The 20,330-nt window shown below is 37.6% G+C and overlaps 1 protein-coding gene across 1 annotated transcript; it reads left to right on the forward strand.

The window, feature by feature from the left end:
- The first annotated feature begins 15,181 nt into the window (after positions 1-15,181).
- Positions 15,182-17,526, forward strand: LOC148299081 (uncharacterized). The gene is given in 2 exon segments (XM_088276391.1): positions 15,182-15,188; positions 16,363-17,526. Coding segments are annotated over 2 exon segments (879 nt in total). The 3' UTR covers positions 17,235-17,526.
- The last annotated feature ends 2,804 nt before the right edge of the window (positions 17,527-20,330 follow it).

Genomic DNA, 20,330 nt, shown 5'->3' on the forward strand with positions numbered 1-20,330 from the left:
TCCCAACCCCAACCCCAACCCCAACCCCAACCCCAACCCCAACCCCAACCCAACCCCAACCCCAATGATGAACTATCCATTATGGCAAACCTGATCGAATTATCTATAATTTATGCAATCGATATTTAAATGTTATTTCTCATAAACTGACTGTTCAAATAAACCCAACCCCGTTTGTTTTTGATTTATGTTGCATGTTTTATGTTCTTTTGCTATTTATTATATATAATTATGGTGATGAGACCGAAAACTCTGATTCAGAAATCACATAAATAACAATCCATGCTCTCCAGAGAGGATTGTTTGATAACCTATAACCTATAATTATGTTGCTTATTTTATTTATGGATTATTCATGAAGATGTGTGTGTATCCATGCAGATATTTCAGTGGTAAAGATGCAATGCAATTACAAAAGTGAAGACTGAGAGACCGATCATATGGATAAATAAGATTGTATTATGCTGTGTTAAATTGAATAATAGGAAGAGTATAATTGTTATGATTAGTTTATAGACAAAGATTTGTTATTGAGATGAAATTTATCTTATTATTAATATTGTTAACCACAGGAAACTCAAAAAATGATATTGGTTGTGTTCATTTTCGTATCCGGAATTGTAGGGTTGGCTTGGGCTTACTATCAGTACACCAAGATCAAGGAGGTTGCTGTTGACTCTGAGGGCACGCAATCAGGTTTAAAGCAACCTTTAAACCAAACTTAAATGTCACCCGCTGAGATCGGAGCCATCATTGCAGACGGTGCAAATGCCTTCATTGCTGAAGAGTATAAGATTTGTTCAGCGTTCATTGTTTTTATGGGGGCCGTTGTGTTTTTCTGCGTGGATCGGGCTTAAGGCTATTTCACAACAATTGCGTTTGTTGTAGGGGCGGCAACTTCGATGTTCTGTGGGGCTTTCGGCATGAGAATAGCGACCTACTCTAATTTCAGGACGACCATCTGCGCACAATAATCATTAGGCAAGGCTTTCAAGGTGGCATACAGAGCCGGGTGCGTGATGGGATTCACTCTTGTCTCGATATCGATGATGATACTACTCATTTTGATCATGGTCTATAAGAATGCATTGAGCATTGAAGATTCCTCGGCTGACTAGAAATACTATGAGCATATATTCGAAGCTATTGCTGGATACGGTCTCGGAGGATCCACTGTTGCTATGTTCGCAAGGGTTGGAGGTGGAATCTTCACGAAAGCTGCTGATCTTGGGTCAGATCTAGTCGGGAAAGTCGAATCGAACCTGCCCGAGGATAGCCCTCGCAATCCTGCCACAATTGCTGATAATGTGGGTGACAATGTGGGCGATGTTGCAGGAATGGGAGCTGATTTATTCGGATCATTCGCTGAATCAACTTGTGCAGCACTTGTGATTGCTTGCACTTCTCTGACTGACATGGATGGCGTGTTCCATTTCTGGAACTTCGTGTTTGTGCTTGCAATCCCGGCAGTCGGGATTCTGGTATCTTTAGCCACCAGCTACATCATCACCTAAGGCTAGTAAGTCCAACAAGATGCAGCTGTAGATTCAGCCCTAAACAATCAACTAGTCTTCTCAACAATCCTCTTGACTCCAGGCATCTTCCTGCTGACATGGATGGGAGTCTCCTAATTCAAAATGATCCATAACAATCGAACAATCAGTCACCACACTCACCTAGACGTCTTTGTCTGCATAATTATCGGCCTTATTGCAGGCATGATCATCGGGTATGTGACCAAGATTATGACAAGCTACTCATATCGCCCTGTTATCGAATTAGCTGAAGCCTGTGAGGCTGGGGGAGCTGCAACTAACATTATTTATGGGTTGGCTTTGGGCTATTTATCGACTATTATTCCAGTTATTGTGCTGTGTGCTGTTTGCTTTTATTCGCATTCCTCGTTAGGGTACTATGGGGTTGCGCTTGCTGCATTGGGTATGCTCTCAAATCTCCCAATTTGTCTGGCTATTGACGGTTATGGCCCTATCAGTGACAATGCTGGTGGCATTGCAGAAATGGCAGAAATGCCTCATGAAGTCAGATAAAGAACTGATGTCTTAGACTCAGCAGGAAACACCACAGCGGCTGTTGGTAAAGGCTTTGCAATTGGCTCTGCCACATTGGTCGGCTTTGCTTTGTATGGGGCATTCCTCCATTCTTCGTATATTCTAGGCTCTCTGGTTCAAGGATAAATGTCGTTCGATGATCCATTGATATTTACATCTCTGCTTTTCGGAGCTATGATCCCTTATGCCTTTTCGGCCTTGACGATGAAATCTGTTGGTGAAGCAGCTCAGGGAATGATCGCGGAAGTCCGCAGACAAATCAAGGCAGAGCCAGGTATTCTGACTGGAGAAGTGCGGCCTGATTATCGTGCCTGTGTGACAATGAGCACTCGAGCATCTTTAAAGGAGATGGTCCTGCCAGGATTATTGGTAAACAATATGTAATTTAGGTTATTGTGACTCCTTTCGTGTTGGGATTCTGCTTTGGCCCCAAGGCACTGCTTGGTTTTCTACCTGGAGCCATCGTCAGCGGAGTGCAGATGGCAATATCAGCCTCCAACACCGGTGGTGCATGGGACAACGCCAAGAAATACATTGAAGCTGGCAAAATGACAGTAAACGGAGTGGTCGTTAAAAAAGGCAGCGATATCCACAAAGCTGCAGTAATTGGCGACACAGTTGGAGACCCTTTAAAGGATACAAGCGGACCAAGTTTGAACATCCTAATAAAACTCATGTCGATCCTATCCTTGGTTTTTTGCAGATATTTCTCGTCATGATCATCATTTATGTGGAAATCATTAATATCGAATGGATCATATCATTCATTAAAGAAACATAAAAAGACAGTATCCGAGAATCAAACTTGAGATTACTTCCACACTTCTGTCAAATTTAATATAAGTGCAATAGAAATCGAACATAAATTGCATATAAATTAAATAAAACTTACAATAAGTGCTAAGGCTAATAAATATTCAGTTTGTGTAGTTGTTGCGAATGACCCTGGGGGAATACAGGCCTTTCTACTTGTTTATTTCAGATGTATCTTTTTTGTCCTCTTTTAATAAATTAAAATTAGTCTTCTTCTCCATCCTCTGGAAATGTTTATTTTTGGAGAAGTTTGTTTAGAGGCTATTGGAATCTTTGGGAATGTAATGCTTGCGTTGATCATTGTTGACATTATAAGTTTAACTGTAGTTTAAGTTTGTGGGGGATGTGCTGGTTGGTAGCTGAAGCATTTTCTTTTAAAGTTATTGATATCGATTGGCATTCAAATTGTCCCTACTATTTTAAGTATTTCGAATGTTGTTAAGATTGTTTGCACTACGGGTGTTAGCTATCAAGTTAGCAGGATAATTGGCATTTACCATATTGTTCAGGTTCCGAGCATTACCAAAATTGGTATAGTTACGAGGTTTATCTCCATTATTCATATTCATAACCCTCGCATTGTTACCTTCATTGTCTTCTCTATTACTACTAACTTCATTACTATCCTTCATAATTTTGCCATAATGAACAGCACTGCTATGTTCGCTATTATTATTCATCACACTGTGCTGCTTACTCGACAAATTTGATAGTTAACTTTATGATCTTTCTATTATTATTCCGTTAGCTGTGATGACATTTGTGTTCGAATTACCCATAGACTTCTTAAATGGCTACAAGTTCATTATCTAATTATCAAATGGTTTCAGGAGTTAGTAAAGCTGTTAGGAAGTCATTCTGTTTTTTGTTTGGAAGGAGAGCATCTTTTCGAGTGTGTTGCCCAATAAAGTGCTATATCTCGATTTGAAGATATAAATGTTTTGGTTTAGTTTCTCGGGGTTAATTCGATAGGGTCCTCGATCGTAGAGATAAGTGGATAGAGATAGGGTTCCGGCTTCGAGAACTGTCAAGCCGATGCTGAAGATTTCTGCTAGATTGGGGTTAATCTGTGAGGGGTATCTGCATCTTTTGAGGGCATCATTATCAATTTCTTCGGGAGCCAAATACACATCAGATAATTGTGATTCGCACAGAATTTCAAAGTTGTTTTGCTCATGCGGAAAACTGAAAGTGCTGATTATTTTCATGACGCCATTATTTTAGTTCATGAGTATATTACTTGGATGGACATTGCCGATTTTCATAGCAAATGGCTCAAAGTACCTCTAAAGCAAAATTAAATTGTAAAGCAGGTACCAAATCTCTGCTTAGGAGTACATCTTCTCGACTTCCCATCGGTTCCGAATTTAATCTCTCAGGAGCACTGAGTAGTTCGGGTATTTGATCTATGTCATGAGGAGTGTACTTCGAGCTGATTCAGACTGCCACAAATCCCTTATTTCTTCACTTCGCATGAAATTGGCAAGAAGAGTATATCTCTTATTTCTGCAGTTAATTCCAATGGCTGTAGCTTTCCCCTTAGTTTATCTTTGATCCTATTATGCTGAGTATGTTTTTTCTATTGGGGAGTAAGTACGGTGTTGGAGTACATAATAAGCTAAGTCTTCCATTGAGTGAATTCAGCATTATTTAAGGCATATTAGGAAGTGAGAATAAGCTCGGTGGCATCATCCTCGGAGTGGGCATATTGGCTATTGTTTTCTGAGTTATTTTCGAGGATCTGGATGATGCCCAATCTCGGGTGTTGCTGCTTGCGTTCGGTTATTTGTCTTTTGGTTGTAGGCTGATTTCCCATGCTGAGTCCCTCTTTTTGCAATTGATCTGATTGTTTCACAATTATGTTATATTTTGATGGTGTCTGTCAGGCAATAACAATGCATGATATGGTATGGTATATTATAGTATGGTATGGTATAGTATGGTGATATTGTATGGTATTGTCTCGTATAGTATAGCATGATATGGTAATATTGATAGATGGCTGATAGATGATAGATGATAGATAGATATAACATTATGGGTGTGAATAGTAGATGTAAAACTGTGAAATAAGGCATATCTATACAATACATATTAAATGAACATACAATACCCTGCATATTTCACAAATGAATAGCAAATATATAGTTAGTTACACCCATGATAAATGTCGCATGAGTTTAAATAAGAGTGGCATCTTAATATTTCATATCCCATATTCATATCTCATCATAATCAGCAATGCAAGCATCGATCACGGACAATGCCAAGTTCCTGCTATAACAATGGTAGGCCATCTTGAACTCTAAGTAAGCCAAGATGATCATGGTCGGCAATGTTGACGACTATAAATTCCGGAAATAAGGCAGGCATTTCATAATTTGTAACAAGAGTTTAAGCAAGAAGCCCTTCCGCAACCCCCAACCCTAATCCAAAAGCGAGGAGAAAACAGTTTTCATTCCTTTCTCCCCCAAATCCTACAATTTTTCCAACTTGCCCAACAATCAAATGCTCTGCCACATCAACCTCGACGAAGAATAGATCATCAGCAAATAATAGGTAACTTATTGTATGAGAAATTTAGTCATATAAAATAACTGAGCAGTTCTTCGATAAGGAAGATGAAGGCGAAGATGATAAAATTGAAGCTCACAGTCATCCCTTATACATTAGTGCGACACCTTTCTGTCGAGGACATTCAATTTTACTCATGTACCCAGACGAGTAATTGCCTCAGATTGTTGGCTCTGACATATTGTTGCTTTTGCTCAATGTCTTTAAGATATTCCCAGGGATTAAGTAATCAATCGATATTAAATTAGGGTAGGATACAATAGTCTGGGAGGAGCCGCGTCTGTGAATCACCTCCACTTCCATTTGATGTACTCATAGGAGCTGATCGGATAGGGGATGATGCCCATTGAGGCAGTGTAGAGATCATCATGGCTCAAGTCATCATTGATCAACCCTTCGGAGCAAATCAATCTGGTAGAGTCTTATGATTAACTCAGTATTCCGTCGGCATTTAAATCAGTGAAATCCAGTAGTTCGAGACAACAGGCTTTGTGCTGACTCCCTACAGCAGCTCCACAATGTCATAGTTTCCAGACTTCGCCGAAGTTGCCAACTCCCTTTCTTTTGTCTTTGGGATAATTGTGAACTAACTAATCGAGCTTTCCATCCCCCACAACATCCTCGTGACAAACGATGGCTCAGCTGTTTATATCTTCGTGCGAGACTTTGCAGCAACAAAGACCGATAAGAGATATGGATGGCTATAGTTCTCAGGGGTTGTGCCTGTTTCAGATGATAAGCTATTTGACACAATCAAAGAATAGGAAATTATCGGACATAAGAAGAGTCTGCACGTCGAAATGGAAGCAATCGAACTCGCCAAGAAGAATGTGATGAAACACCTTAGTAAATTCTTATGATTCTGTCAAAGGAAATAACTTATTCCATTGTAATTATCACACATTATGGTCATCCGTAATGTGACATCATTATACATCATATCATATGATTTTATTATACGTCATAGAGTTATGGTCAGTTAAAGTCGATACTATTCCTAGCAGATTTTTCTGATCGGAAAACAGGCTCCCACATAATTTTAATTCTGTCTTAGATGTGACCACATCTCCCGAAATGGAGATTGATAATATTCACTATAATATATATTAAATTAATGCAGGTTCCATCAGAAAGACCAAAACAATCGTAAAACTAATCCATTTCGCCTCGCACTTGCTTCAACCGAATATCTCTCAACCCCAACATTTCTGGCAGAAACTTTATCGGCTGTCTCGCACACTATTTCATGCTATCTTTCGTGTTTGTGAGTGTTGATTCACTGCAGCCAATGCTCCTGCAGGAAAAGTTCAGCATCGATAAAGAACATCAGATTGAAAATTGGAAGAATGTTATTGTGATTGCTTTTGATATATTTGTCAAGATACTGGCTGCTCCGATCTTCGGGTATTTGGCGGATCGCAAAGGGAGAGGAATCATCAATTTGTATGGTATTATCTGTATCGGTATTGCGATCATGCTCATGCCTTACAGTTTCACATTTGAAGTATATGTGGCGTTGCGATGCTTCTATGCGCAAGGAGCTATTGCAATCTCTGTGATTCCCTTGCTTGCAGACTATGTGGGATATCAAAGTCGTGGGACTTGTGCAGCATTGCTCGTTTTCATGTCGTCAGTGGGAGCAGTGTCCTCAGCTTTCATCAACTTCTCCATCCTGAGCAAAGTCGACATCTCACACAAAATATACTATCAATACGGTGTCATATCGGTGCTCATCCTTTTGATCGGCATCAGTTATACATTGATCTGCTTAAAGAAGGGGAACCAGTATTATCTATTCGGGAAGTAGAACAAAAAGAGAACGGTAAACGAGTTGGTCACCATTGGCAAATAGTCGTTGCGCAACCCTGAACTCGTGACAGGCTTCATCGCCGCATTTCTGGCCCGAAGTGACTCCATCTTGCTCTCCCTTTACTTAGTGCTATGGACTTACAGCTTCGACAAGAGTGACTATAATAAGGCCTCATCCACTGCTTCTATGCTCAGCGGTATCACCTATACAATAATCATGCTCAGCTGCATAGTCTACGGCTTCCTGTACGAAAACAAGAATGTAAGAATGTTGATAATCATAGATAAAGAGAAGCATGCTGTTCATGGCCATGCTTTGTATGACAATGCTTGGAGCCGGGCTGATGAACTTTGCTGACCATATCCAAAGCTTCATTACTTATACTTCACTCTCCATTTTAGGGGTCGGCATGTCGGGGCTGCTGACTGCCAGCTTGTACCTAATCAACCAGTTTTCGAGCAATGAAAACAGGGGGTACATCACAGGCATCCAGACATTCTTCGGGGTCATGGGCATAATCTTACAAACTGTGATCGGAGCCGTGCTCTATTAGTTTGTAAGCAGAAGCGGCCCATTTGCTTACTTCGGCGCAGTTTGCTTCGTGTGCCTGGTGCTATCATTGATCTCCTATAAGAAATATGGTGCCAATTCCGAAACCAAACAGAACTTACTAATCGAAGACTTCAATTAAACACAAGCAATATAAAGCAGTTGTATCAGCAATTAAGTCGAAAACACCAACATATCCAACTAATAGTAGAATATACAAATACAAGCCACAACTTCCTGAAACATGTGCATCCCTATAAACTAATCTAATTAGCATTGATAATCATTGATAATTATATTGATTCTAATTATAATTCTCATACTATTACATATTACATATTAAGATACTCAGATATTCAGATTGTTCTAACTACTATTCATATTCTAACATTTCCGATAAGATTTCCGAGTATATCCTTCATAAATCGTAGCCATCTCATATAGATAATAATAGTATCATCATATGCCACATGAACAATGCAAAATCAGATGTACAACCTCCCAAAATATGCAGATTTATGGTTATCTTCAAAATTGAATGGTGAATTCAACTAATCTTTCTCATTTTCATATTTGTGTGCAGTTGTCTTGTTTGTTTGTTTACTGCTATCTATCTGTTATTGCTATATGTTCTATATTTGTTTGAGGAGTTGTTTATTGTAATTCAGGATAGTGCTGCATCGTTAGTTATTCTATTGTTAGAGATGTTTGATGATGTTGTTTCTGTTCAGGTTATTGTTGTTTGGTTGGTGCTATTTGGAACGAACTTCGGATGCTAAATCTTTGAGGAGTTGTTACATGTTGCACATTTTATAGAGCATTTAATGGGATTATAATTGGGAGAGTGGTAGCAGATGACTGTTGGTTTATTTTGACTGTAATGCTGACTGAATCTTTAGATTAGAGTTTTGGGGAGTTACAAAGTATTAGGCTTAGTCGCGCGTTGGGAATATACTGCGATGGTTTCTGTGAGTTTGGTGGTTGAAGCCAGTGACATTGAGTTGCAATTCATACTAGTTATGGATGCCGAGTTGTGCACTACTGCTCTGATTGTTTTAGGGGACATCACAGCAGAATAGTTTTAGACAATTACTTTTTTTATATCTGCTCTGGGTGCTCTTGTTGGTTTTGTTGACGTGATCATCCATTTTTATATTTCCTTTTTGCTTCTACTTTTGTTTCCCCCTCTCCTTCTCCTTTGATTCCACTATTTCCTTGTAGCTGTCTCTATTTGTATCTGCACTTATGTGATTACTTTTGCTTTGGGTGTGTTCATTGAGACGAGAGCTATACAATGATGAAAATGGGGAGGAAACAATAGATATTTTATTATTAATTGTTTTTCTCTTCTTTCGATGGGTGTTATTGTACACATGTTCATTCTATTTAGGCCTATGCGAATCATTAGGCTATAGTTGTCGATTGGTTGGAGAGGGTGGCTGCGGTTTGCCATAATTGTTAGTGTTACTATTGCTATTGCTGCTATTGATAAAAAGAGTGTTCTTGATATTGGCTCCGAACAATGAGGAAGATTCACTCGATTAATAGTTATGCTTATGGTCATTATTATTCTTATGGGTATTGTTATGAAAATGACCTTCGTTCAATCGCGCTGATGACTGCAAGTGGCTCTTTGCCTACATAGATATGCTAAGTCTTTGCTAATTGTTGATACTCTTGCCTGCAGTTTGATGGATTGAGTTATACTATTTCCCAGGCTTCTTCATACAAATTATTCGATGATGTTAATGCTGGTTCAATATTTTATTACTAAAATATAACTAATATGTGAACCCAACAAATAATATACAAATATACATATATCCATATACATTTATATACACACACATTGCTCTATTGTCGACCTAATAGATAGATACCTGCAATCACAGAATATATCAAGGATGATTAATTCAAATACAATTACAATATTACAATATTACAACTATTACAACTATCATATACAATATCACAACTATCATATAAACATATAATAAACATATAAACATATAATTGTAAAACAGCAACCCGCATACACACACAATAAATAGAATAATGCAGCCATCAACATAGATATAAATATCTCTGCTTCAATCCAAAATATAATCGCAATAGACTGTCTTAGGGGACCTTCAGGTTGAGGAGTACAAGCTACTCAGCCATATCGAACAATTTCGGGAAGCCATCAAACGCAAGTCCAAACCAAAAAACGAGACACTCAGAGATAACGCCAGCAACATGACTGCGAACAACACGCACAATGACACTGATGCTGACGGTCTCTCCAAAGTGCTCAAACAATTATAGAAGTAGTTATAGAATGCTAAAAATTCGCATACCAACTATCTCAATCAGCTGAGGAACCTCGAGAAAAGGAATGCCAATGCCAAGAATCAAGATATCGGGGAACTGGAGACCAAACTCAGGGAGAAAGAGACCAGTCTCAGGGCCATCAAGGAAACCATCAAATAGCTACAAGCCACCAAACGCAAAAAGGACAAAATGCACGATTCCAAAATCAAAAACGAAGACGGTGGCAAGCTTACCAAAATTATCGAGGAGACTCGCAAGAACAGATAGTTGCTGGAGAGTTTTACCCAAAAAAGGAAGACTCTCGAGGACAACCTATTAAAAAAGAAAGGGCAGTTGCAGTAGCTCGAGGACAAACACAGGGAGCGATTCCAGGAAACGGATCAAGCTGCCATCACTTATGAGGAACTCAAAGATAAAAAGAGAGAAAAGAGAAAAGAGGAAGCCAGTGAAAGCAAGAGCAAACACATCACCCCCAAAAAAGTGCATCAAAATACAGTCCGCGAAATAATAAATGCCCAGCTTTTTGCGGATAAGTTCTAGCCTACTGAGAAAAATGTGAAGTAGCTCAGAAATAAAAAGAATATAGCTGAAACTTCTCTGAAGAATGCTAATAAGAAGTGGGAGAAGGACATTGAAGAACTGCAAACAAAAGTAGATGGACTAACAAAATAGAATGAAAAACTGAACCAGCGACTGTTAGAGAAGAAAAAAGAAAAAGAAATGGCAGATAGCAATGTGATTGAATTTGCCAAAAATCAAAATCCTATCGGAAATTCGACGCGAACCACAAGGAAGCTGACGCCCTTAAAATGAAAATTGTCTGGATCGAATAATGAGTTAATTTTTATTATCATTTCAACTCTTCATTTTTATATTCAAGATAGCCTTGCATCTCATCAATAAATACAATTGGGATCTCATCAGTAAATACAAAGAGGAGGCCATCTGATAAATACAAAGGAGATGCCATCGATAAGCATAATGCAAGTATCAGATATGATCATAATAATTTTAGATGATCTCGCCAATAGTCTTCTCCATATTTCTTCCTATCCTTTTCTTATTTATTCTCATTGACTTTTTCGCTGATGCCATCTTTGAAAATCTATCGACAAAGTTATCTGTTGTATGTCGGCTGCTCTCTTCAACACTTTGCTGACTATTTTCCTGAAATTTATTAATCCCCAATTCAGCAATAGTGCCCTAACGCTGCTCATTCTGTTCATGCTGCATTATTGCATCATTGATTTCTTGGTGTCGAGCTTCTTGATCGAATTAAGCATCTCTAAAAGTGTTCGCTGACAGCAATGGCCTTAATGGACTAAACCCTGATATACCTAAATAGAGAGCTGAGAAGATGAAAGCTTTGAACATTTAAGAGTGTGTTTTCTGAACTGTAAAGGATTATGGAAAATGGAACTAATGATGCGATATATAAGTCAATTGGAACTCTGCTGAAAGCTTAGTATATAATGCTATTATAATTTAATGACATCATATATATCTGCAACCATTGAAAATTAAATCAGAAGAATGACAAAATATGCACAATAAATATTTAATTCGATTCACAGTCATTTCCATCAGTATTTTTATTGCTCAGACAATACCTACAATCCCCTTGCTTTTGTTTCAAGCTGCTCTCTAATTTCTTACTATAAATACAAAAACTCCTCCCAACTTTATCATCTATAAAAACAGCAACAAACCACACAAATTATCCAAATAATTAGAGCAATTGCTAACAAACTAACAATCTATATGATAATTTTGTATGTATTTAATATTATTTTAACTTGTTAATGAATGCGATACTGGATTTCTGACTATGTATTTATGAATATTGAGGCATGTGTAAAATCAGGGGCATTAGTATACAATGAGATGTGCATAAATAGGCTGTTATTGGATATTGATGGCGGATAAGAGCCGATTGGCATATATCTCATAAAATATTATCAAATGTTTTACTTATAAATTGTTTGATCAAATGAGTGATCGATAGATAGCGTAGAAGTTGCTGCAGGGGGATGGCCATGCTATATTGCTCATAATATCATGCTTAGAGTGCTACAGATAAATATATAAGCATAATGGGCTACCATTTTCAAAGTCAATTCAGTATTGCCCATTTAAATACCCATATAAACATGCATATATATATAACATATAAAGAGACAGCGCATCTATTATAATGTTTGGATATGAAAAGATTTGAAATTATATAAGCAGCATTAATCCTGTTATTCCTTTTCTCGGATTATTTAACTTAGTAGTATCTTCTGAGAGGAAATAAAGGTAACAAGCTCGTTTGTAAGTCTGAACAACAATTTTAGGCATATATTTTGGCAGTTTGGCAATTATAGGGCTTATTTAAAGTTAATAAAGGCCGTCTAAATATGATTGCTTTGCTTGAAAGAGGAGTTTAGAAGAGTGTTTGGCTGCATTGTTGGGGAGTTTGATTGCTTTTATTTAAGCTGTTTGGCAGTTATATCTAATTTGTGTATAATTTTTGAATAAATTAGATCAGAAAGTCAAACTGGGAAATCATCAAACCATACCCTCACTCTTCCAAATCCTTCATTTCCTTGGCGAGCATCTTCTTTTCTGACAGTCTCTTGAGCCGCCCGAAATACCTGTTTTTGATCTGGTTTTGGGTCCTGCCTTCGAAATTTTATTAAATGAGTTTCCAGTTCTTGCCATAAGCGTTCAAAAAGTCGATTAATTTGAGATCCTCCGTGAGATTCCATTAATCTTTCTTGATTTCTGGCCTGAGATAGTTAATGTAATGCTATTTGATTTGCTTTTATGTCCTCCCTATATTTATTTATATTATTACGCTTGAAGCGCAGGGTGATGGCTTTCCAATTTTCCCCGAGCTCATTTACTGAACTAATCAGAAGGTCATCATCTGATTTCTTCCATATTTCCTTATTTTTGTTTTCGAGGCGGCGGTATCTGCTGTAGCACATTTTGGAGTTCCTTCCAGGCATAAGTTCAGCAATTTCAGTCCACTACAGTTCTTTCTTGTCCCTGAGTATCTTAAGGGTCTTGTCTTCTTCCTCAGACCATGGCTTCTTGTTGGTTTCGTAGCCAGCCTTCAGCAGATCCTCCCTTGTGAGTTCAACTAGTCGGTCCCCAGATGTTTGAATTTCTTCTGCACTTTTGGGGCCTTCAACAGATTCCACAACGGCCTCAGGAAGAGTAGAGTTAGTAGTGAACATTGCACTCAGCATTGCAGGATAAAAGAACCCTTGTGGCATGATGTAGTTCCAAAACATAGGTTTCTCACAAATTTTGAGTTAATAAATATACAAAAGATTAGCGTAATCTATAATACCGCCGTGATAAATTGTCACCAGATCTCATTTTGGTAGCAGTTTGATGATGCTGAGCGTTCCTAGCTCTGTTTACCTTTCTCTCCGAGCCCAATATTTATTTTATTTTTGCAGCTGCCAGAATGCAATCTGCAAAGCATATATATGCTTTCTTATTGTTTCTCACATGATGATAGAAATTGTTTGAGAGCACTCGATTCTAGCAAATATATCTACTTTTCAGTCGTGTCGTTGCTTTTAGTCATTTTGTTCTTCCCAGTTGTTATTATATTCACTGGTTGTGAAAATAAGGGAAATCAGAATAAATTTAGAAATTAGCCATCAAAGCCCGACATTAAAGCCATGCTTTTAAATTGCAATAATTTCTAAGTTAAAAGCCATACTATGCTTAACACTATTTCTAACTCTGTATTATTCATTTTATTGCGTATTAATCATTTTTATTATTTATTAATCATTTTTATTATTTTCTGCTAACGTTTATTGCTTATTGTTAGCGTTTATTATTCGTTTTTATCGGAAATGAAAGACCAACTTCTCACTCTCATTGGTTAGCTCAAAGCATAATATTATTATTTTGGGCTAATAGTTAGCTGAATGGCGCTGATTTTAGTGTGAAAGCAGTCTAATTTCGAATTTTGGCTGTTATGAGTTATTGAGTTTTGGTGTACTTTAGGCTTTCTGGAGTGGGATATGCTATACTGTATGAGAAAAACAGCCTGATTCTCACTGTGTGTGCACTTGCCACTTTTAATTCATAAACTAGTTGCATATGAACAGCTTTAATTCATGAAATCCACCCAATGTCTTTGATTATTAGGGGAATGTGCAATTGCTTGATGATTCTGATGTTGAACAGAGTGAAATTGGTGTTAAATCCAAGTTATTGAGGGTTGGAGGTAATGAACAAGCTAATTGACCTGAGAGAGGAATTATTTTAAGTAGTGTGTTTGCATATTTTTATAATAAACATAGGCAACTCATTTAATTAGTGTTATTATTTGTAAGGGTTTAGGAGATTCTTAATGAATAAAGCAACATGCAAGCGCATCATTATAACGGCTGTACAGTAAGAGTGGGCTATTGAGGAATGTAAAACAATACGCCACGAATACATTAGAAATCCATCGCAAATACACCACGAATGCCTTATGGCTATCCTAATTATATGAAAAATTAAAATTGAATTGTACTTCAGATGCAATCATATATGAAATTTAGTCAAATTTGCAATAAAATAGAACAATCTCATAATAACAGATTATCATGCCACTATGATCATCATTTGGCTACATGAGAATCGAATTAATGTATAATCCATGGCATTTATCAGCATTATTTTGATACCGATGAAGTATTTATTAGTCCATGTTGAGAATATTCTGAATTTATGTGTTCATTTACATATTCTCTGATGATGCTGATTCTATGATAGCAGTCTATTATTATGGTTTAGTTGACTATTATAATGGTTTAGTTGACTATTATTGTAGGATTTAGGTGTTTGTTTATAGGGTCTGGGTATTTGGAGGGTTGTTAATTTGGGATTGTTGCATGTTTATGGATGTTGGCCGATGGATCAGTTTATCAAATTTCCACTTATATTCCATTATTACAATATGTATGACAATACTTTATAACATTATTGTGTATGGTCACACTGTGTGTAACATTTTGGTAATTCTGTATCATCATTGTGATGCAAGAAGTATACAATGAGAAGTATGCAATACCAACAATCTCATAAACAGTACCAAACAATAAAAACAGTAAGTATCACAGATAGTCGAGAGTATGCCATCTAATGATTCTTAGGGGTAACTGATCAAAGCACTGCAAACCAATAACATATTACTAATATCTAACATAAAACATATAACGTATTACTGATATTGATACCCATATTAAATTAGATTATGGATAATGAATATTTAGATAATTGCATTATTTATATTGCATTATTTATAGTCACAAATCAGAGACATCACACATTAGTGCAAACACATCAAAAATAGCACAATAAATATTCAAATTATATTATTAACTCCCTAATCACAAACTTAATTTACAATTCCTCGCATTGTTACGCAAGTGCATTAACCCCAATCGATACAATGCTCTCATAGTTGTCAGAGTGACAAATAGAGCCAATTCTGTTGAATGAGAGTGAATACGAATGATGGAGCATATGTGCGCTGTATATAGTGTTAGTTAAGGATGAATAATGATGTATAATGATGAATAATGATGGGTATTTGTTGGGTTTTTGTTGGAGATTATATTGGCAAATAGATCAGGTTTCTGTTGGTTTATATTTGATTCCCATTCAGAAGCATAAGCGAATAGGTAATGTTCAAGATCAGCCGGCTCATGAATCATAACCTAACATCGCGGATTACCTCTCCATTCGGGGTTGTCAGCAATGATCACGTCTCCAAAGATTCAGAAGTACCTTATCTTCATAACTCAGAATACTCTATTTAAAAAATATACAGTGGTTGACCATACTTTTGATGCAGTCGTTGTCGGTGCAGGAGGAGCTGGGCTCCGTGCTGCTTTCGGACTCGTTGAGCAAGGCTTCAAAACTGCTTGCGTCTCAAAACTCTTCCCCACCAGATCTCATACCGTTGCCGCTCAGGGAGGCATCAATGCTGCCTTAGGAAACATGCACAAGGATGATTGGAGGTGGCATGCCTATGACACGATCAAAGGAAGTGACTGGCTTGGAGATCAAGACGCAATTCATTATATGTGTAGATAAGCCTCTGAAGCTATATTATAGCTATAATCATATGGAATGCCATTTTCGAGGACCAAATAAGGCAAAATTTATCAAAGGGCTTTCGGAGGTCAATCGACAGACTACGGCAAGTGTAAATCTCTCTCTTATTCCTAGAGCAAGCATACCGAACATGCGCAGTTGCTGATAGGACTGGTCATGCCATGTTGCATACTCTCTTCGGCCGCTCTCTTGCCTACAACTGCACCTTCTTCATCGAATATTTCGGACTCGATCTCATCATGGATAGTTCGGGCACTTGCAGGGGCGTCTCCATTATATCCATTGCTGATGGAACCATTCACAGGATTCGGGCACTTAATACAATATTGGCTACTGGGGGTTATGGTCGCGCTTATCAAACTTGTACATCTGCTCATACTTGCACTGGCGACGGAGGGGGTATGATTACTCGAGCTGGACTTCCACTCTCTGATCTTTAATTTGTTCAATTCCATCCAACGGGCATTTATGGCGCAGGCTGCTTAATGACAGAGGGTTGTCGAGGCGAAGGTGGAATTTTGAGAAATAGCCTTGGCTAAAGGTTTATGACAAGATATGCCCCTTCAGCGAAAGATTTGGCATCGAGAGACGTTGTGAGTCGAGCCATGACAATGGAGATCATCGAAGGGCGAGGTGTAGGCCCCTAGAAAGATCACATTTACCTTCATTTGAACCATCTTGACCCGAAAGTCTTACATGAAAGATTGCCCGGAATTGCTGAATCCGCGAGGATCTTTGCGAATGTTGATGTCACCAAAGAGCCAGCACCTGTAGTCCCAACCGTGCATTACAACATGGGTGGTATACCCACCAACTACCACACTGAAGTCACCAAAATGGTCAATGGCAAAGAAGTCATCGTTCCAGGCCTCATGGCTTGCGGAGAAGCAGCAGTTGCATCAGTGCATGGAGCTAACAGGCTCGGAGCTAATTCTCTCTTGGATCTCGTAATTTTCGGAAGATCAGCAGCCCTCCGAACCAAGTAGCTATATAAGCCAGGACAATCCCAACCCGAACTCCCAAAAGACGCAGGAGAGTCCTCAATCGCCAACGTATAACGGCTTCGAACAGCAAAAGGGACAATTTAGACATCTAAAATCAGAAAAGCAATGCAGAAGAACATGCAAAGAAATGCCGCAGTCTATCGAATTGAAAAGACATTAAAAGAAGGCTGTGATGTGATCGACGAGGTTTACCAACAATATCACGATGTCAAAATCAGCGATAAAGGGCTTGTGTGGAACACCGATCTCATCGAGACTTTAGAACTATAAAACTTGCTATGTAAATATATCATAACTCTTAGTACAAGCAGCTCAAACTATTCATTCCGCCTACGTTCGAAAGTAATCTCGAGGTGCACATGCAAGAGATGACTACAAAGACAGAGATGATGTCAATTTCATGAAACACTCAAATACTCGCATTCCTGACTTAAAATCTGGAAAAGTATAAATCGAGTACAGAGATGTGCGCATGAAAACTCTTGACGAGAAGTAATTCCCCACTGTTCCCCCTGCAAAGAGAGTCTACTGATTAAATTAGTCAATAATCAATATAATAGCGATTAAATACCAAATTATGATATCGATGCAAGTCTGAGGGTTAAGTATAAGGATACTTTAACGTGAGACATTTATTTGTTCTACTTTTGGGTACAATAGATCTCAGGATGAGCAATTAGATGGTGTTAAAAATTAAAATAAAGGCAAGGATAATCATTATTTAGATCCATAAGCCATGTACTTGAGCTTCGAAATTCTGCCAGCAGGGTTATCGATAATACTGCCTTGCCCAATTTTATTTGAACAGTAATAGCTCTTTTCAGGGTTCATATTCATGACTTTCCTTAAAAAATCTTCGTATTTCTGTTTTTCTCTTTTGTTCAGGAACGACTATTCTTGCGTATTTTCCTTAAAACTACCCCACATTGTCTGATAGAAATAATCCTTCCGTAGGCTCTGGTCATCGATTGCAAAAGCAGGCCATGCTCTGATGTCAGCCAACCTATCACTGTTCAGATTGTACAAATCCGGGTATTTTATTGCAATTAGTTTGGTCTTCAAGGTCGATACTATCGAATATGGCAATTACTATTCGAGTAGTGTTTATCTAGCGCATAAACTTTGACCCTCATTGATGTTTTTTATTTTGAATTCGACTTCGAATGTTTCATCTTTCGCTTTTGGCTCTTTTATTAAATGTGTGAACATGAGATTGCAAGTGTTATCATCTTCTCTTTGGAGTTAATTCTTAAAATCTGCCCAGAGTTCGTTATCTTTTACGAATTTAACAATTCGCATGAAAATAAGTTCCCCTTCTGCAACAATGTACATATGGTAGGGCGTTTCCCCTCTCTTCAAGAGAACGTCAGATGGCCCTAACATCTTCACTTCCGCTTTTTGGCAACATTTCGAAAATTCTGGGAATTAGAGATTCGCGAAGAAGGGTATAGTAAGTAGTTTCGATTTGATATAATTCTAGGTTGCAGTTTTCTTTTTCTTTTTGAAAATATCGACCCAAACAGTGTGAATCCGCAATACACACGAATTCGATAGCAAAGAAAGAGTGACTTCGGGGTCATTTAAATTAAAGAAGATTTATTACTTGCTTTATAGACACAAGAATTTGTTCTCGATGAACTAATGCCTTTTTTTGATAATGCGAAGCCCTCCTGTGATCACCACATACGCATATTTTTATAGCTATTCACAAACATTCTGGCATATGAATTTTTATTCACCAGGCTGAGATTCAATTAGTTCGAGAGGAGGAGGCCGATCGACAGGGTATTCAGTAAATGGATAAATTCTATTCAAGACCTCGGCAAGATAATTTTGATTGTCATCGGAAGACATTTATAAAAGATACTTGATTTATAAGGCTTTCTTTTAGTTTTAGACTGAAATTGACACGCCTGTTTGATCACCGGACATTACTCTGCGAGATTTAACTTTATTTATAAGGTAGTTTATAATCATAAAACCAATCGATCAATAAATTAAATGTAATGGCAATAAACTTCAAGGACCATCAGAGCAAAAAGAATAATGTTGGCAATCTATTAGAATAGTCATGTTTATTGTGGGAATACATAGCTATTATCTGATTTCATGAGATTTGATTTTGTAATACAATTCTTATCTCATAAATAATAAAACAGTCTTATAATTTCATGGAGCCAGAACATCCGGAGCACTCATCCACATAACCACAAATATAGCAAACTAAATCCAATAAAAAGAAATCTAAATCAAAGGCTGTTGATTCTTTAGATTAATTGGATCTCGTCAGCATATTCCGAGCCACTAAACAAAACCAGTAGGGAATTACAGTCGAATCATAGTTATTGTCTATGAACCTCAAAGCGATTTCATTTAAGCAGTCGAAATAATTGGAAGCCAAACTAAATTTTACAGTTGGATAGTGTTATCCTCCTCTCAAAAGATTCTTGTAAAGTTAATCAAAGAATTAAATCAAGGGAAATTAGCAACAATAATAAGGAAAAGAATAAGGAAAAGAGCAAGGAAAATAATCTGCGAGCAAGGAGGAGTAAAAATAGAGTGCGAATGACTGCTTGGAGGGATTTCATCATATTATAAAAGCGACTAAGTAACTGCAGTTTCCTGCGCCTGTTTCAGATGTATTTTTCAATGTCTTCGTTCGAGTAATGAAAAAGTGCCTTTCCATAAAAATAATAGAGAAATAGAGATTGTTTCCAATTTGGAAAGATCTACCAACTCGAAATTTCACAGATTTCCTGAGCCAGCTACAGCTTAAAGACCATTACAATAGCCAACCCCAGCCAATGTATGTCCGTTCATAATTATAGAATGATAAACCTAATGATAAAACTGCTAAATGATCTCAAAATATCCCAATCTTGCATATATTATTGTAGTTACCATGGCTAAATAAAGTAGTTGGAAGAGTAGCACTTTGCACCGAAAATAGCACATAGCGATCAACTGCTTTCTCCACAAGTGATCAGTCTTCTTTCCACAAAGAAATCCTTGAAATAGTTAGTCATCACAAAGTTAGATCTACCCAAAGCTGTTTTATTGCTGGAACATTTAAATCAA

Source organism: Brachycentrus maculatus, unplaced genomic scaffold, assembly GCF_059751285.1.
Source record: "Brachycentrus maculatus isolate JH-2025_06_01 unplaced genomic scaffold, ASM5975128v1 h1tg001360l, whole genome shotgun sequence".
Classification (NCBI taxonomy): Eukaryota; Metazoa; Arthropoda; class Insecta; order Trichoptera; family Brachycentridae; genus Brachycentrus; species Brachycentrus maculatus.